This window comes from Mycteria americana, chromosome 4 (genome assembly GCF_035582795.1).
Source record: "Mycteria americana isolate JAX WOST 10 ecotype Jacksonville Zoo and Gardens chromosome 4, USCA_MyAme_1.0, whole genome shotgun sequence".
In the NCBI taxonomy this organism is placed as follows: domain Eukaryota; kingdom Metazoa; phylum Chordata; class Aves; order Ciconiiformes; family Ciconiidae; genus Mycteria; species Mycteria americana.
In genome coordinates, this window is record NC_134368.1 from 65260472 (window position 1) to 65283444 (window position 22973).

Below are 22973 nucleotides of genomic sequence, written 5' to 3' on the forward strand. Positions count from 1 at the left end.
TATTGACACCTGCAGGTCTGGTTGACATCTCTTTTTCTTTCTTTTTTCTTTCCTGTTCCCACACACACACTTCCCATGGTGGCCATTCACCAGGTCTCCCAGCTGATTCCTGTACATCACTGCTGTCACAGTTAGCCAGGAGCCCCTTTGGGTGGGGTGCAGCCCTCTACCTAGCTTCTGCCTTGCCTTTTAAGAAATCACAGCCTCTTAAGTCAGACATAAGACATTTATTTGGACCCAGGATGAGCTCTCTTACTCACTGCAGGTTGCACAGCTGGGTACATCAAAGTTGAAGACAATATATAATGCTGTAGTACATCTAAATTAATGAGGTTGCTTGACATTCCTGTACAGAAAGGAAAGAAATCCCCCTGTTAGGCAAAAATCTTCTTTCTTCATTCTCCATGAAAACATCTTTGAGCCATGAACGCAGTTACAGCTTTTCTGAAAGAACCCACCTCCTGGTAAACCAGCTTCCACTAACATCATCTGCAAAAGGCTCTGTTCAGTTTCTGCAGTGTCATGCTGGCCCAGCCTGGGGTGCTGATTTCTAGCTCCAGCTTTTTTATCAGTTTCCATCTGTTCTGGCATAGAAAGCTGTGTATTACATGGTGACTTTCAGTGGAGGCGAGTCACCTATAAGCAGGTCAGGCCACAGTACAGCATCTAACCACAAATCCTGGGCTGTAGTACACTCATACTAACCTGCTCAAAGGGAAAAAAAAAAACCAATACAAAACACACCTCAATAAAACCAAAACAAGTAGCAAGTTTTCCAAGTTTTTCAACTAACTGGTATCAAATGAAGTTGTAGTCTAGATTGACCAAAGCATCCCTAACTGTAACCCATACATATTGCTACCTTGAAACAAGTTCTGAGAAAAAAAGTCTCTGTAATATATCTAAAGAGTTTTTAGAATAGGGCAGCTTGGGATTTCTGGGAGCATTACTCATTCTGTGATCTCTGAAGTATTTCTTCACCAGATTAGTTCTCTGAACCACCCATCCCCCCTATCTTTGTCTTCCTAATATCTTTTTACCTTATAGGTTTCCAAGCTGGTAGTAAGCTCCTTCCAATATTAAATGGAAATATTAGTAGACAGCTTTGACAAAGTTGTTCTTAGATAACTGATTCCTGGCTTCTACAGGTGACTAAGTTATGCATAAAACAGAACACTATAGCCTAGTGTAGTCTGATGTGCTAGGGAACAGCAAAAGAAACGCTTGTTAAGGAAAGGTGAAAGGGGCACAGAAATCACACAGCTAGTGAGACCTAGCCTTGCTAACTAAGGCCCACTCCCACAGTACCTGGGTGAGATAGCAGAGCCAGAGATCATGGCCAGTCAAACCAAGAGTCAAGATCATAAGGCAACATCATGGCGACGAGACAGGTCCAAGGTCAAGCCAGGAACTCAGTCCACAGGTTAGGGTTAAGATCAAGTCCAGCATTGCCAGGCACGTTTCTACTCAGATAGTAAGGACCAAGATCAAGTCTGGATCAAGGACCTTAATAGTTGGTTGTAGCTAAGCTGGAGCTGTGGTGATACTGTACCACCACTGTACCTGAGATGAGACCTAAAACCTCCAGGCTGAGCTTAAATAGAGCTCCTGGGCCCATGGGTGTAGGTAGAGGCCCCAGGTGGGGCTGATCAGGGCTGTTAAGGCTTAGTGCCCTCAGGGCCCCAACAGCATGTCGCTTTCAGAGATCTGCAAGTCACTTCTGTGTGATCTTGGGCAACTTCTTTCTCTGTATGGGACTGCCCTTCCACCCTCCTTGGTCACATTGTCTATTGTAACTGCAAACTCTTAAAATAAGAACTGTTTTTTCACTCTATGCCTGTGCAGCAACAAGCATAGGATTGCCTTCATCTTGGCTGAGTCTGCTGATAATGAAGCATATAGTAGCTGTACACAAGCGTGTTCCTGGTCAGGTTCCTACAAAAGCTTACATGCTGTGCAAACAGCAGACATTCCTACCCCCTGGCCTGACACAGCCCCAAGACCATTTCTTTCACAGTCCTGCCCTCAGTACGTTTTGCCTTGGGTAGGTTTTGCCACGGTGTTAGAAAAGTGCAAGCCTGTGAAATCAATGTGTCTGTGCCCAGCACCCTAGCTGCAGCATGTGCAGAAGTGTGTTCAGGATTGTTCTGAGGCTGTCACTGCAGCTGATACATCACATAGGTCTGAGTTTATTAAGAGCTCAATTTTTGCCACTCACTTTTAAAAATCTTAGTGCAGGGCTGTTTCTTTTGCATTTGAGATGAAAGCAGAGGATAGAGTGCTGAGTATTACATCATTGGTTTTTTGTTTATTTTTTCCACAAAATCTCATTTTAACTCTTTTAGTCGTGATTTGTTATCCAATTTTCCCTTACCAAAAATCTTAGTTGGTAACAACCTTAGTGTGTGAACTGTTCACATCTTTTAAGTTCCAGACTGCTCTTGGAATCTGTAGTAGTATCTCCAGTGGGTTTTTTAAAATGGAACAGTTTTCGAACAATGTAACTTACATGCCATGAACAGTACCAAAAAATCTGTAACAAGTTAAATGAAAATTTACCCTTTGACTTCAGTGGAAATGGGACTTGTCCTTAAATCTGCATCAACAATGGCTCAGTTGTAATGCTTATAATCCAGGAGTTTAAATGAGAGGATATATCCACTGTAGCTGTGTACTTTCTGATTATCAGGCTACTGGTGAGAAAATAATTTCTGAAGGCTCCTGGTAGGCGAACTGGGGGTACTCATTATCTTTTTCACTTTACCAACAAAGAGCAAGACCCCGTACAGCCCTGGTGTACTGTAATTAGGGAGCATTCTCTGGACTGCTGAGTGCATTTCTTATGGACCTTTGCAACAGGAAAAGACGGTGCTGATAAACTGCTTCATGCCTCAGGGAATCCAACTGAATTGCTGCTTCCCAGAGGAGCTCACTCTCAGAATGTAAGCAGTTGCTGGGACGTGTTTTCTCATCACATGCTTCTCTGATCACTATAACATTTGTGGTTTGAGGTACTGAGTAGTCAGTGAAATGTATGTGGCCAACATTTATTTATAATTTTGTCTTTTGTAATTGGCAACTCCATTGTAAGTAAAAGAATGTGCAGCCCTTCTCAGGCTGGTCCTGTTAGAGTTTATGTGAGCTGCTTCATCCCAGCCATAGGCAGCGATTGTGGAAGCCACACTGAACACTGAGGTCTATTGAAGCCAAAGGAGGATTTATAGGTAGGCAAACTGATGTTGGTGCATGTGATGGAGTTGCCTGGAGCATTTCATAGATACGCATTTGCAGAGATTTTTCACTAGTGGGGCTGCCAGGAATTGCACAAAGGAGGGATACCAGCAAAGACTTTAGAGACTGCCTTTGGTATTTCTCCTCCAGTGCTGGCACTTTTGATCAGCAATTTTAAGTTTGTGAGTGGGACAAGAAAGAATTTGGGGTGAATGTAAAGACAGCCTCAAAAGGAGAGGGTAAGTGTAGAGGAGAAAATTGGAGAGCCAGTGTCCTCCAATTTTCTGCAGGCTACAGGTTGGGGTTAGACCAAGTCTGCTTGACAGCATCAGTAGGATAGTTGTGCATGCAGCTCTTTGGCTGCTGTAAAATCCTTTCACTAATGGTTTGGCAGGCTATTTGGGTCTAACAATCTTTAATTTGAAGACAGACAGTTTTGAAACACCATAAAGATATGTGCCAGGAGAGAACAGCCCTTGTGAAACCTGTACTGTACCAAGAATCAATGTTGAACACAGAGGCAATGCTCCATTCTGGGGCAAGCCATTGTGCTCCGGCTTGAGTGAGGACAGACCCTGGGACATAAGAAGGTCCCTTGCAGTAGGGCTGTGGCAGTGGTGCCTGGGGGTCAGTTTCAGAGAACAAGGGCTGCAGGATCTCTGCTGCAGCTCAGCCGTGTGCCCGATAGTCACGCCAGGACCTCTCCAAAGGGCAGGGGAAAGCAAGCAAGACAAACACTTGTCGGCATGGCCCGAGCTGGGCCCTGCATTTACCTCTGTGCGAAGTGGAATGGGCTGAGGATCCCGGCTTGTCCCTGCGGCTCCTGACCCTGCCCGCCTGGGACGGGGCATCCGCCTCCCTGCCGAGCCCGGACACCGCACCGGAGGCTCCCCTCGCCCTGCATGCCCCTGCCCGTCCCTGGGCGGGGAACAGCCCAGCGCCGCCTCAGCCCCCGCACGGCCCCGCAGCCCCCGCACCGCCGAGGGAGAGATGGGCGGGCACCGCCGCGGCCGTGCTCGTCCCCGCCGCACCTCCCGGCCGCCCGTGACGGGCAGCGAGCGAGGCGCGCAGCGGCATTTCCGCCTGCCCCGGCTCCACAGCGAGCGCGGGAGCATCAGTCTGTCCCTGCCGCCGCCCGGCCCCGTCCTGTCTCGGGGCCCCGGGCCCAGCCGAGCCGCGCAGGTGAGGGCAGCCCCGCGGGACCGAGACCGAGGAGGAGGCACCGGGTAGCGCCGGCGGGTGCGTGCGGGAACCTGGGCAGGCCGGGACCGCGCCGCAGCGGCCGGGGAGCCTGGAGGAGCTGCGGCCTCCCCGGGGTGAAGCCGGGCTCCGGCGGGGCGGGGGTCTCGGCGGTGGTGCTGGCCCGGCAGCACTGGCAACCCCGGCCCTGGGGTGGACTCGGTTTCTGAGAAGCGCAGGCCGGGCACTCGGCGCCGGCTTGCGCTGAATCCCTTGAGCAGTCCGCGCCAGGTGGACGGGGACATCCTCTTCGCTCCTGGGTGAGTTTGCCGGATTCCTGGCTGCGTCTCTGCCAGTGGCAGAACCCTCAAAAGAGCACGTGAGGTGCCCTGTAGTAAACATAGAACATGCTCTATTTTTGCTTTTTGTATCATTAATTATTGGTAAAGGTTGGTCTAACCTTGGAGGCATAAGGTTTTAAGTTTTCTGTTAGAATTAACTACTATAATGCTGAATTACATGTCAGTCTTTTCTTGATTCCTGCTATGTACTTGGCCATGAGTTTCCTATACTAGTAGCCAATAAAGGGCACCATGTGGAAATGGGGATCTGTGACAATTAATTGTGCATATACAATGGCAAGACAGAAGTTCCTAACGTTTTCACTCTAGTGCAGTTGTTATATTATGAACTTTAATCATCATCTCTTTATACAGTAAACCTGTTCTTTTTCTGGATACAATCTAAATAGTAGGTTTTTCTGTGCCCTGGGGCAGTCACCCTATCCTTTTTTAAAAGTCATTTAAAAATGTCTTGTGATATCCTTTTTTTGAAATGCGGTGACTGCTACTGCATTTAGTAGCAGAGGCTGGTGCCATGTTGTGTGTGATGACGTATTTCCTGTGATCTCCATTTTTTACTCTCTATATTGTAACATTTAGTTTAGGTTGGTTGTTGTTTTGTTGTTGTCGTGGTTTAGCCCCAGCCAGTAACTAAGCCCCACACAGCCGCTCGCTCACTCCCCCCGGTGGGATGGGGGAGAGAGTCAGAAGAGTAAAAGTGAGAAAACTCATGGGTTGAGATAAAGACAGTTTAATAGGTAAAGCAAAAGCTGCGCACACAAGCAAAGCAAAACAAGGAATTCATTCACTACTTCTCATCGGCAGGCAGCTGTTCAGCCATCTCCAGGAAAGCAGGGCTCCATCACATGAAATGGTTACTTGGGAAGACAAACACCATCACTCTGAACGTCCCCCCCCTTTCTTCTTCCCCCAGCTTTAAATACTGAGCATGACATCATATGGTATGGAATACCCCTTTGGTCAGTTTGGATCAACTATCCTGGCTGTGCCCCCTCCCAGCTTCTTCTGCAGCTGACAGAGCATGGGAAGCTGAAAAGTCCTTGACTAGTACAGCAACAACTAAAACATCTCAGTATTATCAACACTGTTTTCAGCACAAATCGAAAACATAGCCCCATACCAGCCACTATAAAATTAATTCTATCTCAGCTGAAACCAGGACAGTTGTGTTGTTTTTTTTTTAATATGGTTGCATGCTGAGCAATCTTTGGTTAAGCCATATGAAGTGGCACATAGGTCCCTCTTCAGAGTTATTTGATTTGATACCTTGATGTGCAATTTGTTTAAATTCTCCTGTGCAGTACAGATTTACCTTTATTTCTGACATACTACCCTGTTACCGAGCTGAAGCACCAGCTATCAAAATGCATCCAGGAATTTGGGGCAAAAGAAAAATATTATGCAAGGGCACATAAACAGAAAGACTGTTTTAAGGAAAACTAGATTTGCAGTGTGAGCTACCTTGTCAAGTATTTCAATTCTAACCCATTGAAGGCTGCAAACCAGAACAGAATTGTGCATCTGTTAAAAGTATGGTTATACTAGCCAGTAAAAGCAAATTGCTGAAGCTTCCCAATTTATTTCTTCTTGTCTGATCAGTGTACCTTGTCATGGGCATGTTCTTATGCAGTTCCAGCGAAATGGTAAAAGAGATTAGCTTACACCACATCACTTGAGGTTCAACCTGAAAAAGTTACGCTTCATACATGAGGCAGACCGACAGCTACTTTGGGCCTACTGATGACTGATCACAATAGCAGCATGATTGTCTGGTTAGTGCACCACTACTTTTATAAAACTTATTAAAATAGCTTATTGATGAGGCAAAAATCACAGTCCAAGGAAACAATTTTCTGTTTCATCTAAGGCAGCTATTTCCTGTGCCATGGTCTTCTGCAATAGCAGGATACAATTGAACAGGATTCATCAAGAGCCTGAGCAGGGGTTTTGGGAAAAGCTCTGTGTGGTGCTAAGGCCTGGACAATACAGCTCTAAGCTCATTCCTTCTCTCCTGGTGGAGGTCTCCTTAGGCTTGAACTAAACCAAACTGTAACCTGGCACTGTTGTGGCTCACAGATGGGATTTATAGGCAGGCATTACTCCCTAAGACTAGTTCTGGGGTGCAGTGGGTTAGTGATTGTTCAACACTAGACTCCCAAAAGCAACACGTTATTTTTTTCCCCCCTCAACTTGTACATTTAATATAGTCTGACCTAAGCAATAGGCACTTCTTCCTTGCTCCTTTTAAAATATGCTAAAGATAGTGTTCAGGAAAGAAGGTGGGTCACTGCAAATCTACTGAAGGCTGCTAGTTGCAGCAAGTGTTGGAGCATAGGTGTTCTGACAGGAGTCCAAGCTCTTTTTTGCTTGTGGTCACTTTTCAAGAGTAGGCAATGGAAAGGGGTAATTCCTCATAAAAGGTAATTGTTCCTTGACAGCAGAAGCTGCTGTTACACTAAAAAATGAGAGCCAGTTTTAAATGGTTAAGAGAGCTGCAGAAACAGTGCCAGCTGCCTGCTCTTCATAGGAGTAAATTAGGTCTAACTCTGTGCTGCCCTGAATTTGTCATCAGCAAAAGACAGCAAGGTTGGTCAAACTTTTGGAGTGATGTCTGTGTGAGGAAGGACTGAGTAAGCTAGGACTTGTCATTCTGGGAAAGAGTTCAGGCAGGGACATAGGACAGAAATTTACAAAATAGTATAGAAAAGGTTAATAGAGATAAATCTTTCTGAAGCTGGCTTTTCCTAACTTTGATATTGCTGGTTTCATACTGGAAGAAACAAATAAAAGGAGCTGGTTCTTCATGCAAGAAGCAGACCTGTGCAACTCCTCTCTAGGATCCTGCCAGGGTCTGCAGATATGAAGTTTACAGGGGTTAGAATGGAAATGGGACAAGTACTAGGATTAGAGATCCATTGAGGATTAAATAAAGCATATCAGGCTCAGGAAATCTGAAATTTCAGACAGTATTTCAGTCAAGCAGCCTATAATGCTCATCCTGTTGATACCCTTTCCTGGGCACCTCCTTATGGCCACGGTTGGAGACAGTTTACAAGCTAGCCAGACCCCTGTTCCAATCAGTATGACTGTTCTTTTGTGGTCATAACCCTTAATTTTTTTAAAAAAAATTATGAACATATATGCTTAATAATCACATATCTTTTATGCCAGGTAGATATACACCCACTGGTTAAATTAGTCTGTGTACTCAATAATTATCCCTCAATGGGGAAGTGACCCAACTTTTTTTTTGCTTCTAACAATTTTCTTGCAACAGTAGAGCGCAAGCTTTTCTCCTTCCTGCTGTTTGTTTTGTCTTCGTTAGGCTGATAGGAGCTTACACATCTCTTTTTCAACTTACAAAAAATAAGTGGTAGCCGTCAGATCTTTTGCTTTGTATCCACCAACCTACCTACCTCTTCTCTTTGCCCTTTACTCCTCTGACTTTCAGGACTGGAAAGGATGAAAGCAATCAACTATGTTGTATATTTCAAATTCAGCTGCCAGTTAAATACTAAATTCATTACTTACCATTCCATGAATATTTTTTTCTTCTTGTTGGGGAATGAAATAAATCTGCAAATTTATTGTCTCACCTAGTCTCTGGACAAAATGCAGAATGGATCAGTGGAACTCAAGCATCTGAGGCAGCCGGATAGACATGTAGCAAACCTGTCTATTGGCTGTGCTGGCAATCATAAGTTTTTGAAGGACCGGAGTCTAGGCATCAATGTGATCAATGGGCAAGCTGATGTGCTTTGCAACAGGGTGCTTGAACTGGAAAAGGAGCTGAAGAGAAAAGATCAAGAGTTGCAAGAGGGTCAAAGTCATGTTCCTGAGCTTCAGGAACAGCTGGCTATGCAGACTAAGGTCATAGCAGAACTCACCAAGGAACTTCAGAGCAAGTGTATACAGTTGAACAAGCTGCAGGATGTTGTTAGCACTCAAGGAGAGCACTCTCTTCAGCCTTCTCCATTTAAAATGGCTTCAAGGGTTCAAGTCTCTGCCGATAGGAGGAGAGGAGCCAAGGAAGGCGTATCTGCAGAGCCGACAACAGGGCTATATGATTTGAATGGGCAAGCGACATTTTCCTTTGAAAAAGCAAGAGTCCGAAAGGATTCCAGGTGAGCTCATTTCAGGGGGATTATATGCTTGTGTTACAAGGATATTACTTTTATCACAATGATATCATCTCCTCATGATAAATCAAGATTAAAGTATCAATCTTTTTTATATAGGCTTTGTCACTGTGGTAGTTAGATGCTGGTTGAGTTTGTGTGTAACTTTAATCAGGAATCATCTGTGTCCCACAGACTTCAGATGAAGAGTGGTGGGTATCCTCTGTATTTTAGTTGAGGAGACTCTTACAGTCTCTTTGGGATTTATCTTTACTGCCAGCTAAGCAGAACCTAAGCCTCTTCTCAGGTCTAGGTTTGCCTAGGGCTTCCAGCTTAAGCTATACTCTGGAGCACTGATGAGCGGAAGGCTGATGCCTTCACATGCGTTCAGATGCTTATTCCTATAGCATGGATGGCTTCAGAAGGAGCAAGTGGCCCCAGGTTAGCTCTTCCAAATGCAATATGGACACTGATTCTGAGCTGTGTACAAAGTTTGTCAGCCCAGTTTCAACTCAGTCTGGTGCGAAATATAATTAAATGTTTTGTATGGTGATTATCCTCTTAGCAGCTTCCTCCTGCCCTCCAGCTTCTGACAGTCATGGTGTAGGAACCTAATTTTACTTCTTCCTCCTTGAATCCTATTATACTTCTAGCCTCTGCAAGAGCCAGAAATATCTATGGTCACAGCTGACCTTGTGGACAGAGGTATCAGACTGGTGTCCTTAAACATACCTTAGACCCTCTTTTATCTTGCAGTGTAGACATAACCTGAGTATCTGTTTTAACATGGTGGTAGCCAGAATCTACCTGGACTTCAGCCAGCAGCGTAAGTGCCTCGGATTTGTGGGGAGCTTTATTATTCTGTTAAGAATTCATGGCGCATTTGAGTCTGTACTGTTTTAGACCTGAGAGTTATCAGACTTGATTTCTCATCCATCATGTCCAGCATTGCTCATTAGAGGCTGTCTTGTGAACCAGAAAGGCTGCCTGGGTCGCCATAAGGAGCTGAAATCTTCAGCTAGCAATGTTTTTCCAGAGTAAACGAACTGTATTAACATTTTATCACAAGTACCTGGGCAGTTTAAATAATTGTTTGTTTTAGGAGTGTTCCATTTGTAATTACCTGTCTTCTCCTTGGCATGATCCTTGTACTGCAGTCCACCAGATAGTTTTCTAGGGTGCTTTCAGAGACAGAATTGTAACAGCACTAAGGAGTGAAGCAAAGAGAAGAGCCACCTGATAAGCTAAGTGCAGCACAGACTTTGCAGTTCAGAACAAAAACAAATATTGCAGTTTAAGTAATCTAAATGTAATGCTGATCATGCGATAGAAACAGAGCTAGAAATTTTCTTTCTTGATTCAGTGGCTCAGCACTTCTAAAAATGTTTCCTTTTTTGTCGTATGACACCTCTGTTTTCTTGTCTTTCTAAAAGATTTAGCGTAACATAACAGGATAAAGGAGCAATTCTCTTCCTGTTCCCTCCTTTAATCTCTTACAATCTGGTTCAGACATTGTCATTGTTACTGCTAAGGCAGTAACCCATAGATTCATAACAATTTAGAACACACCACTCCTAAATTTATTCTGATATTTACTCCTCTGCAAAACAACTGACTGCTTAAGTATGCACTGCATTGGCAGTAAGAGCACACCATCCTCCCCTCTCCTCCCCACCATTTCCAGCTTTTCTATGATTCTGTTTGTACCTTTGTTTTCTTCTCTTCAGTACTTGCACATTCTTGAATTTCATTTAAATTCTTGTCTTCCATGATGGCTAGTAAACTTGGATTTGTCTGCTAATGATTGTCCTTAGAGTAAGTAATTTGAGAGTGAAGTGGAACTCATCATTTGTTTGATTATCTAGTCCTACAAAGCGTACCAACTTGGCCAGAGCAATTAGCATTAGAGAGTTTGCCATGTGTTCTTTACAAAAAAAGAAGTTGCTCCTCAAGCTTCAGTGCGAAACTAAGTAAAAACAATTTTGGACACGCAACCAAATCTTCAACTTTTAATAGTAAAATATTAATTTAACATAATTTAACATTAATTTAACATAATTTAACATTAATTTAACATGAGTTTTAACTGACTAAATAACTCATTTAAACATCTTTAATTGGAGTCAGGTTTATGACTGAACAAAAATGTATCTTGTAGCAGCCCTGCAGGAAAGGACTTGGGGACGTTAAACTGAACATGAGGCGGCAACGTACACTTGCAGCCCAGAAAGCCAATCGTATCCTGGGCTGCATAAAAAGAAGAATGGCCAGCAGGTTGAGGGAGGTGATCCTCCCCCTCTACACCACTCCTGAGACCCCACCTGGAGTACTGTGTCCAGCTCAGGTGCCCACAGCACAAGAAAGACATGGACCTGTTAGAGTGGGTCCAGAGGAGGCCCACAAAAATCATCAGAGGGCTGGAACACCTCTTCTATGAAGAAAGGCTGAGAGAGTTGGGGTTGTTCAACCTCGAGAAGCCTCCAGGGCAACCTTATTGCAGTCTTTCAGTATATAAAAAGGGATTATAAGAAAGACAGAGGAAGACTTTTTACCAAGACCTGTAGTGACAGGACCAGTGGCAACAGTTTTAAACTGAAAGAGGGTAGGTTAGATTGGATATAAGGAAGAAGCTTTTTTATGATGAGGGTGGTGAGACACTGGAAAAAGTTACCCAGAGAAGTTGTGGATGCCCCATCCTTGGAAGTGTTCAAGGTCAGGTTGGACGGGGCTTTGAGCAACCTGATCTAGTAGTGAAAGATGTCCCTGCCCATGGCTGGAGCACTGTATTTGATGATCTTTTAAGGTCCCTTCCAACCCAAATCATTCCATTTCCCCATCCTTTCTTCCCTCATCTTACAGTTGATCTCTTGAATAGTAAATCATCAGAGAGGCTAGAATTAAGAAAAAGTTATTTCTAGGGTATCCTAAGTATTCAATAGATTCTAGACATTAAAAATGTATTTTCTTAGAATATTAAACTTATCTTCAACTTCATATTTTACTCAGTGTTTTTAAACTTAATTTTCTGCAATTAACCATTTTCCAGCTTTAGCTCTTGGTAGGAAATAAAGTGGCAATCTTCCTGTGTTTTACATGTAGGTCCAAGAGCATGGTCCAGTAGTCAGGAAGACAGTTATATAGCGGAATATGGTCTCGTATTATTGGCATTACAGCAGGTGGGGTTTTTTTTGTTGTTGGGTTTTTTAATGATGCTTTTTATTAATGTTCTTTTTAGCATAAGTAGTCACGTAAAAGACAAATCAGACTAGTTTTGGTTTTATATACTGTTTAGATCATCTCCAAGAGTTCATGTCTTTGAACCTTTGGCTAAGGTTCTGAAACTTAAATCGGTCTTATTAATGGGTACTTGTCATCTGCTTTGCAGTGATCAAAGTGTCTTTGTTCAAATATCTTAGGCTTTGAAAGACTAGACATCTTGGACTACAGTACAGCAAGTATGGGTGACTTGCGTTAATACATATGCAAGATACTAATGAAACCTCAGTTCCTGTGGCATAATCAATTTTAAAAAATCTTGAAGATCATACCGAAAGTATTTGTCATTTGCAAGTTAACATTTTTTCGTGCGACAGCTACCTTAACACTGCTCTGTGACAACTCTTAGACCTGGACAGAGTGCTTTTTTAAATTACCCTTACAGAAAATGTATTTTATAAACCAACATACATTAGAGTCACAGAGGGACTGCATATTTATGCTTTCTGCAACAAATCAACTAATACGGAAAGCATATTTATGCTTTCTCCAACAAATCAACTAATAGTGAAAGATCTTGCTCAGACTTCTGGGGTGGGGGCAGATATATCTTTTGATGCAATAGTGGCCAAAGTATCATCTGATCTTCCAAATACTTTGGAAGCAAACAGATGTGAAAAAAACCACCTCAAAACTGTTTTAGACATAGCACTATTATGCCTCAGTTAGATAAGCCTGTGATACACATGCACATGTTTAAGCCACCATCATCTTGCTATTGAGACAACCAAATGCTGGAAGGTGCAAACATTTGGTTTCCTTACCTGGGCTGTAAATATTGTAGTAGGTCAAATTCAGACAGTTGGCATACGTGTAAGGACAAAGTCTAACCTTCACTGTCTACAGAATTCTGTCCGCTGTAATTAAAAAATACTGATCCTTTAGCCTAACAGTGTCTGTAGAAGTGTTTAGAGTTGTTGATATTAGTAGCTGCCTCCCCTTTATAGAGAGAGGACTTAATGCACTTAATGCACCCACTTCTGCATACGACAGTTGCACAGTGATGCTATACAGTTATGAAAGGAGCTATTTCAGAAGGAAGGGAAGCTCCATGCTATGTTCTTGAATTTGCATTGAGTCCAGAACGTTACCAGTTCCTTTTAGAAACATTTCTAAAACAAATGGCACAACTTTATGCTATTCATTTAGCAAGGTTTTAAGTGTCATACTTTTGTTTGGAATATCTCAGCATTAAGGTTTTTAATGAAAGTTTTAGAAGCTTTCAATGGTTCTTGATCTATCCCATATGAGTGGATGTTTTCTCATGTATATGTTTCATCTCTTGAGTTAGTTGGATAAATCCATCTCAGTTTCCAAAAATATGAGTTTTTCCTTAATGGGAGTTTGAGCATTGAAAATTCAAGTAAAGCCTGAAGATTTCAGAGTTTGAACATGGTATATGAAAGCAGATCTTTCAAACGAGTATTTAAAATGGAAAATTTTGTAATCTCTTAATCCTTTGCAGTGTTAAGAATCTAGGTGTCTCAGTAGCTGTAGGACTTGGTTCTCCATTTTTCTGTGTCCTTCCAGAGCATGCTATCACCATCAGCAGCATTTAAGCTGCCTGTATCAAGGCCCTTCCCATTATGGGCTCAGGATCATGACCCAGTTCTGTTATTAGCTGTTATTGGTTGGGGAAGAACTATCTTGACACTTGACATTGATGTCTTTTACCAGTCAATGTCAGCAGATAACCAAAAATCTCTCATTAGGAGCAGAAAGGTATATTAAGAGAAAGCATTGCTCTGCAAAGTATATGTTGTACCGTTGTACTTGCAAGAAGACATCTATTTTATTATGGGAATAAATTCCCAATCCCATTCACAAAAAGCCCTTCTTGGAGTGTCAAGTGCTATTTCTAGGGGTTGACTGGGAAGGTATTGAAAGGGGCAGGGAGAACATTTCCACGCGAGCTAACAGCAGGGAGGGGAACAAAGCCTGCAGAAGGATGCTATGGCAAAACTGGCCCCATGCAGTGAAGAAAAGTCCTACTAGCGGTGGAACCAAGAAATACCTCAACACCAGAACAGTTGTGTGGAGCTGTGCACCCCCTTTTTAGCCTTTTAGTAGTATTCATCAGGACAGTGACTGGCACTGTTATCCTACAAGCGTGAGGTCGTTTACCCGGTGTGTGAGACGCCAGTATACACACAGGGCAGAGGTATTTTTATTTCATGTCTGCACAGAGATGGGTACTAGGTGGTAGCACAAAGTTCGGTGGTCATACAGGTACAGTATTTATACAGTCTAGTTATGCCTATGCCTAAGGAATTACACAAAGCAGTTTTTTATTGGTCTACATTTCTCTTACTTCAGATTAAAGCTACAGTGCTACTTTAATAGTCTGTGCACACTCAAAGGTGAGGGGGTCTCTAGCTCGAGGGGTGTGACTTTTAGTATTATAATAAGGATAGTTTGCATGAGGGTGCTTCTTATCACACTTCTGCTAGTTGTTTCAGATGGTTCCCAAAACATTTTAATTAGCTTACATATTTCTCCAGGATGTGCTTTTCTCCCAAGGACAGTAATTCTTGTTTAGATGTTCCATGTTCCGGTCTGAATCCCTGTTATCATCAGCTTTATGTAAGCCTTATAGACTCATAGAATAGCTTGGGTTGGAAGGGACCTTTAAAGATTGTCTAGTCCAACCCCCCTGCCATGGGCAGGGACATCTTTTACTAGATCAGGTTGCTCAAAGCCCCAGCCAACCTGACCTTCAACAGTTCCAGGGATGCAGCATCCACAACTCTGGGCCACCTGCTCCAGTGTCTCACCACCCTCATGAGCAGAGGAAGCCTTGGCCTTCCACCAGCTCCTGTTAGACTACACTGTAAGACTACAATATGAGTATGGGATTAAATGTCTTCTGTCCTTTCAGGACATCTAGTTATTTCCAGCAGCAGTTCTCAAAAGTGGGGCAGGTATAGGAGAAGCTGAGGAAAACAATGGAGAGAAAACTGTTAGATAGATACTGTGCTGCATGCCCATGAAATGAGCAAGCAACTGATTCAAGAGCCTGAGCTGTGGTTATGATACTCATGTGTCCTTCACTCTGTGGGCAACTGCACTTCCTGAAAACAGCATAGTCTCCTATTCTGTAATTTTGGAAGCTTTAGTGCTCATTTTAAGTATCAGTTTATGAGCCATTACTGTATTTTATTACAGTATTGTATGCATGATGCAGGCCAGGGTGAATTAAGTACACAAGGTCATTTTTAGCAGAAAACAAAGTTAGAGCTTGTATTCTAATAAGCCTGTTGCTTTCAGCAGAAGCTAAGTTATGATCTCTGTTTCTAAACACAATCCTCACCATAGCTACTTGATTTTATTTTTCTTGCCTCATCTCATTACCTTTACTTATTTTCAGTCATTATATGGCTAGTAACATCATAAGTCTACTTACTTGCCTTAACTGATTGTTCATTCCTGGATTTTCCTCAGGATATTTTCCCACATAACATAGTTTTGATGATAACCTTGCATTGTTTTATGAATACAAGCAAGAGTGGGCCCTAAATGCCTCAGACAGCTGTTAGGGTGTTTATTTTGTCATGCAGCTTCCTTACACATGCACATTAGGAACGTGGGGACTTAAAGGCAGAATTTATCTTTCATTTCAGCAGTAAAGGAAAACTACTCAGTAGGTCCATAAAAGCTCCATCAATGCAGAAGTTGTTTAACTGCATTCATTTCTGGCATGGATTCAAAGCACTGCTTTATATGAAGTCCTTGACCCAGAACATAGGCAAGTCAATCAAAACTCATAGATTGCCTAGTATGTATGTATAGCCAGCTTTGTCTTGGTTGGTTACTCATTATTAGTGGATTAATCCACTGTTGATTTTCCCACATTTTCTTCTTCTTAAAATCCAACTACTGGGCTCTTCCACCAGCAGCTGAAATAGACTGTTCTTGTCTTTACAACTCACCCATTTATATGTATTTACTACTGCAGGAAATGATGCAGAGGCTCTGTCTCAGGGAGCAGCAAGAACAGGGTTGTTCCACAAGAGTAAGTGAACTTACAGCACAGACAATGTCCTCACTAACTAGGGCACCATCCCACAAGGTCTGGACAGGGTAGGCAGAGCACAGTAGTGATAACAGGGTCCACCAGGAGTCCCACAGAAGAAGAGCTCAATCAGATGCAAGCTCTAACCAAGAGACAAAAACAAAGTACTTACAGTATTGGGCCAATACCCATCCAGAAGACAAAAACCAAAACCAATTATTTCTATAACATAGCCCAGGCAAGAATTGAATGCCCAGACCTGAGCTTAAATAGAGTATGCAGGTCAATGGGCAGAGGATGCATGAGTGGTGGTCCCAAGTGAGGCTGATCAGGGTAGTTAAGGCCTATTACTGCCCTCAGGGCCCTGACAGGCTAGTCCTTGATCACTGATGTGCCTACTTTACCTGCCTTTTGTCTGACTTTTACAGATACCCTGAAGCTTTTCCAAAGACTTTTTAACAAAACAACTCGGGGTGGCTGTAGTTTGCTATAGTATCACCAAAGTGTGATATAATGTAAGTTTATTTCCCTGAATGCTGAATTTCAGAAAGCAAAGAGGTCAGCAGTAATGACCACATACCTATATCCACAAGCTCTTGTGTTAGATTTTTACTTCTGATTATACCCTAAAAATTCCTAAAAGCAGTAGAGGAAAGGACCTGCTTTGGGAAGATTCTCTCATGCCTGGTCATTCTTAAGGAGACAGAGTATATTTGGCATCCCGCATGAGCAGACTACTACAGGATTTTTACTCAGGTAAGAGCAATTATGCTGTTTGTTGTCATCTGTGCAAAGGACGTGGGCACAGCAGAGGTAGGAAGAGTTTTGCAGGGAGGTGGATGGAGGGCAAAGAGCAGTGTGAGAGGGATCAGCACTAACCTTCCACCTCCACACACACCTCTTCTGGATCCTGGACTTATTTTGTGAATTTTGGGACAATGTTCAACAGGTACTTTGCAAGCTGACCTTGCGATCATGTCCTGATCATAAATTTGCTTAGTAGCTATGGACAGGGAAAGCCACAGGATCAATGTTATTTTGCAGGTGCAAGGGAAGTTCTCTGTAGTCATTTTTTAAATCACATTCATTTACAACTTGCTTCATTTTTCCCATCACCAATGTCTTCTAACATTCTCCTAAGAAACAGCAGCACCTGTTAATCATGTTTTTGTGTACTTTTCTTTCCTTGCATCTTTCCTCACCACAAAGGAGAAACTCTTGATGAGGTCTTCCTACCATCAGTGTTGACTTTAACCTTATTACTATCATTGGTGTTATGTTTTTGCTGGATATTAGAAAACATGTATTAGAATGTTAGAAAAGTGGACCTGATTTTATAACAAGTTGCTATTCCTGTACAGGCAGTGGTATGTGAAGACATACCTTTCACATTTCTTTCCTTCAGATAAGCAAGGCTATATACCTGAGTCGTGCAATAGGGAAAGAATATGTTGATAAACAGTGCAAAACTTTCTGGGGAGTATGTCTTCTACTGAGAGCCTTTTACATCTAACCTGACGCTTTCTGTGGGCAGGGTCACACAGGAGGAGAGAGGCCATAGTGTGACACAGCTAATGGGATACATATTAATTGCAAGGATTGTAACATTTGTCAGTGGTACTGGTCATGTGAGTGTTCGAAATGAGAGGAAACATCTGGAGAGGAATGAATACCTGGTGAATAATATACCACAACCATGCTGGATCTTTTAAACTTTGGGGTTTTTGTTTGAAACCAGTGAGAAGAAGCTTATCACGGATGCCCTGAATACAAATCGGTTCTTGAAGAGACTGGAGCCTCACCAGATCCAAGATATGGTGGAATGTATGTATGAAAGGACTTTCCAGCAAGGGAGCTACGTCATCAGACAGGGAAAGGCAGGCAATCACATTGTTGTGCTCAAAGGTGAATACTACTTATTTGTACGACACACAAGTGCAAGAAACAGCAAAGTAATTTAGAAGTCTTTGCAGGAAACCACAATGATGATGTTTGTGCTCTTAAATAATTTATGCTGGCCCTGCTGAGGGCAATGCAAGTTTCACTTGTGACTTTTATGAAGACTCTCATATGTGACTTATGAGAGCAACAAAAAGCACCTTAGAAACTTGAACCTTGATTTAATGTTATTTTGTGACCTCTTTCATTTCTGAAAGCCTAGAGGCCAGAAAATCCTTTCTGTTGTAGGTACAGCCAACCCTTTCTTCTCCAAAGGAAGAGCAGGTATAATTTAAAATACAGGAAACTGCTCAATGGTGAAGCCACTTCTGACATAAACTTACTTTTCAACATTCATGAAAGCTTATACCAGTTTTCTCTGTATGGGAAATTGAGAAATGAGGCCTGAGTTTACTGTTCTTAAAGCTTAGAGTTTTTTTAAAAACAGCTGCTTGTTTTTTCTGGGGAAAAAAAACCCCAACACAACAAAAAACAAGCTTTAGGACAAGAAGACTTTCCTAAAATAATGCCAGCAGGTCTGAAGTAATCTCACTGTAGTCGTCTGTGCTTACACTCAAATCTTGAATTACAGATCAGCCATAGTGGAGCCCAAGTTTAACACCTGAAAGTTGCTCCTAGTGGCAAGACTCCTTTTCATCATCTCACCATAAAAAAAAATAATCAGTATTTGTGATTAATTTGCATACTTCATCAGTTCTGGACCACTGTAAGGCCCAGAGGCTCATATGAATTAGAGTTCATGCTATAAAGAGTATGTTCTGTTGAGGTAGGAATATTTAAGCCAGAAGCATACTGGTATATGTTGGAAAGCACATCTTCTGGCTTCATGTGGATGGGGTAGTTTGAAAAATTGATGATAGCTGTGTTAGGATAACATAGATGGTGCAGGGAGAGAGTGGAAGCAGGATTTGTAATGGTGTAGTCATATTCTTGCTAGACAAAATGGTAACATTTTGAAAAACAGATGAAATATGAGAAAGAAGTTGTGCACCTGGAAATTTTTCTGGCACATTAGACCTTTTTTGGGGTCTAGACACCAGCGGGTGTCTTGGAGAGAACAGGGCCAAACTTTCAGAACATATTTAAGGGAAAGGTATTTTGGGCCATAGCCTGTGAAGAAATTCAGACTTTCTTTGACTTTTGCTAGGTTTGTAGTAAGGCTCAAAGACAATTTCTTAAAGGAAGATTTAATGTGTTTTTTGTTTTTCTGCCCTGTCCTTTGCATTCTGCACATATATACACATACACATGTATGAACAGACTAACCTCTACTCCACACTAGGCTATCTGAACCAGTACTGGCTGTTTTGTTGTAGCAAAGTTTTATCACATTAGGATTTAGAATGGCCCTTTTCCATGGCATTTTTAGTGTTGAAAAGTGTGTCTCAGCTTTCCCTCCCTTCCAGATTAGCACTACATTAAAAAAAAAAAAAAAAAAAAAAAAAGAAACCTCTACTGGTTTGTACATGTGTTTCAAAGCACTGTTTGCATCATTGCTCCCATTCCTGTGTTTCAGGGAGTGGCAAAGCCAGAAATATATTGATTTGTTTTCCCTTCCCTATTAAAACTAAAACTCAGTTTTAATACCTATTATCCTGATGATTTTTGACAGAGCATGGCCTGGAAGTCTTTCAGCAGAATAAACTACTCTCCTCAATACCTGTGTGGACAGCATTTGGTGAACTAGCCATTTTATACAAGTGCACACGGGCAGCCTCTGTGAAAGGTACCTAAGGTTTATTATAACAATGTTGCTCAAAATGAAAACTATGTATTTTTGTGAGGTCCCTATTATATCCAGATTTTCTTTGATGTTTTCATTTAATAGATGTCTACATGTCCTGATTATCTACAGTAAGCTCACATTTCCTTCCTTGAATTCTCTCTGCTTGGGAACACTAATAATACTATCCCATGAATATAATTCCATCTCTAGCATGACCTTTGATAAACAATTAGGCATCTCCAAAGTATGCTGGTTAGCCAGATCTGTAGCAAAATAACTGCTAAGGAAGGATTATGTTTTAATGTTGAATGATTTAGTAGCAGCGATGGTCTTTGGCTCTTACCTTCTTGTGTCAAATGCAATGCTGAGGCTGAAATTACAGTGAGTTGGAAAAGATATTAGAACCATGCTGTTTTTAATAGAGCAGATAAAGCCTAATTCAAGAGGAAATAAAATATGTAGGAATTAGTTGCTTTTGTACTTCTTTTAGTTCTGTATCATTAAGTTGCTGAGTCTTGCCAAGATCCATTTGCACCTGGCATTTGCGACTGGCACTCAGGAGAAGATTTGAGTTTGGTCTCAAATGTCGTAGTGGGAGAGATGAAACTTCTAGGTGAGACGTGCTGCTTCTCTGAGGCAAATACTGGCTCTTGCTTTGTGTTTACCGGCTGACCAGGATGGAGTTGTTAAGTGTTGCTCTGAAACAAATATCCCTCTTCCTGCATAAGACTGGGTATTCATCCATTAAGTACCCCTTGATTCCTTTTCTAACCTGCCATAATTATTCCGTGACAGACCAGTAAGTGACCAAATATGATTAAATTCATAATTTTTCCACTCTCCACCATTCCATAAATATTACTTGTGTTTGAAGGCTAATTTCTGTTCTTGTCTAAATCTGCAGGAACTTTGCACCACCAGTAAGTATGAAGAGTTCATGTTGACTTAAAAAGAAGCAAAACAAGAAGTTGTTCACTTTAAAAGCTTCTGGTCTTTCTTCCTGCACCCCGTTTAAGCACTTAATCATTGCTGGCTGTGCAGATGGAAGTTATTACATGTAATCTGTTTTTGTTGCTGCGTGATAAACAGAACAGCATCAATGATGTGATTATTTTTCTTACTAGCATGCTGTTCTACTTGAATATGTTCCCTATTTTTCTTTTTTTTTCTGCTGTATAGTATTAGCATTATAAAGTAGTGTTTCTGCATAGTAAGATGTCATGCTGCTTTAGACCTTTGTTAACATTAATTAGTTTTGAGGTAGAACAAGAATTGTCCAATTATGGACAAGAAAGGCTGTTTGAATACTTAAAATCACTTCAGAAGCCCACTCCTCCCCAATAGCTTTCCTGTTTCTTGTTGTGGAGGAAGAGCAGTACAATGCCATAACTGAGCATGACTAGTAAATACATATGTGAAAACCCTTTCTTGATGCTGGATCTAGTGACATCCTTTACCTGCAGTCTTTGAAAACTGACAAGTGAAGGACAGACAGCATTTCAATGGCTGCTGCTACCCAGCAGCATCTTTACATGCAGTAGCTGTATTTGAAACTGGGAACGTGATTTACTTCTCTGTTTCTGAATTTCTCTTTCTCTCCCTCATCTTTGAGATTACAGGCTTTTTTGTAGCTATATAATTGTTTTATTTAGTTAAGGTGCAAGATACAGGAAATGCATTTGCGATAGCTTGGATACTTGCCATATATTCTTCATGCAAAATAAACTGAAAGATGTTATTTAGGAGAAAAACAAAACCAAAGCAATATCTTTGTTCTCCCTTCCAGCATCCAAAAGTATTTTTTGAGCTATTTTGATAAATGGCAGTTAAGAGCATATGTGTATATCAGGGTTAAGTACAAAGACCAATGACTGTGCATCATTTTAAACCTGGCATTTTTCTTTCCTGTAAAAATGATTCTATATTTATGATAAATTGAGGTAATCAATTGCTCTGTTTTTTTCTGTAGCTTTCCTTTATTGCAGAGAAAACAGTTTTATTCCTTCTTATGACAGAAGGAAAACTGCTGAGTATGGTGTCACATCTTTTAAAAGAAGGGATTAAATTAAATAGAATCACCTTATTTTGCTTAAAAAATAAAAAGTGCAATGTGTTCTGTTGTGTCAATGATTGTACTTTTCATTTTTTTAACCCACCTAGTGGTTTGCATCATTGAAGCTGGATCTTATGCAAGCTTACTGTATTAATATTTTGATTACCTTTCAAAAGTTAATCATTAATGTTTTGATTACCCTTTATTCCCTTATAAAATGGCTACATTGGAGGAAAACTGTGTGAGGATCACAGGATTAAATGAAAGGAAATTTATTTCTTGACCTTTGTTATTTCTATCTTATTGTATCTCTCACAAACATTTGCATGTAGTCTGAATTAGAGATGGATCCAAGCCATAGCACTCAACATTTACCTTGTAAGTTTTGAAAAACTTCAGCCAAGTTTTTGTTTCTTTCAAATCAGCTCCTTTGCAGACTAATTGCAGCTTTTGAGTGCAATGACTGTCCGTGATTAGGAGTAGTTCTTCACACGCGTTCAGTGCTGTTTGTGCTCATAGTAAATGGCTAGGTTTTCAAGGTTACCCAGCCTGTGGAGTTGCATGGAAAGTGCTCCATGGAGGAACCATTTGGAAATCTATGGCTTACTTTAGTGAGCATTGTTTAAGTGGGAGCTGAATTCTTTTAAAAGTCTGATTGCAGTAGGTGCTGGATATTTAAAAATTTGGCCTTGGGCATTTTGAAAGAGCTAGTCTGTCTTGTCCCATGACCTGATACTGTAATATCTTCCATCAAATCATTCGGAAACATTGTTGATTTTGTTGTTGGTTTTTGTTTTCTTAAAGCAATCACCAGTGTTAAAGTATGGGCAGTGGACAGAGCGGTCTTTCAAAATATCATGAGAGTGACAGCACAAACAAGACAGGAGCAATACAGAAACTTCCTGAGAAGGTAAATATAATGCATTTCTATTTCTAATACTGGTTTGGGCTACTTCCCAAGGTACACAACAGTACTGCGCCTGTCTTAGAGAGAGAAAGAGGCACTTTTAATGCAAAGGGCCTCAAAACCCTAAATATTTACCTCTCGATTTTTTAG

At 41.6% G+C, this 22973-nt stretch overlaps 1 protein-coding gene across 1 annotated transcript in view; it reads left to right on the forward strand.

Annotated features, from left to right (window-relative positions):
* The first annotated feature begins 8322 nt into the window (after positions 1-8322).
* PRKG2 (protein kinase cGMP-dependent 2) overlaps positions 8323-22973 on the forward strand; it is a 31128-nt gene continuing 16477 nt past the window's right edge. Inside the window, 4 exon segments of the mRNA XM_075499293.1 lie at positions 8323-8896; positions 17917-18083; positions 19750-19863; positions 22721-22826. Of these exon segments, the coding sequence (XP_075355408.1) occupies positions 8385-8896; positions 17917-18083; positions 19750-19863; positions 22721-22826 (899 nt within the window). The 5' untranslated portion in view covers positions 8323-8384.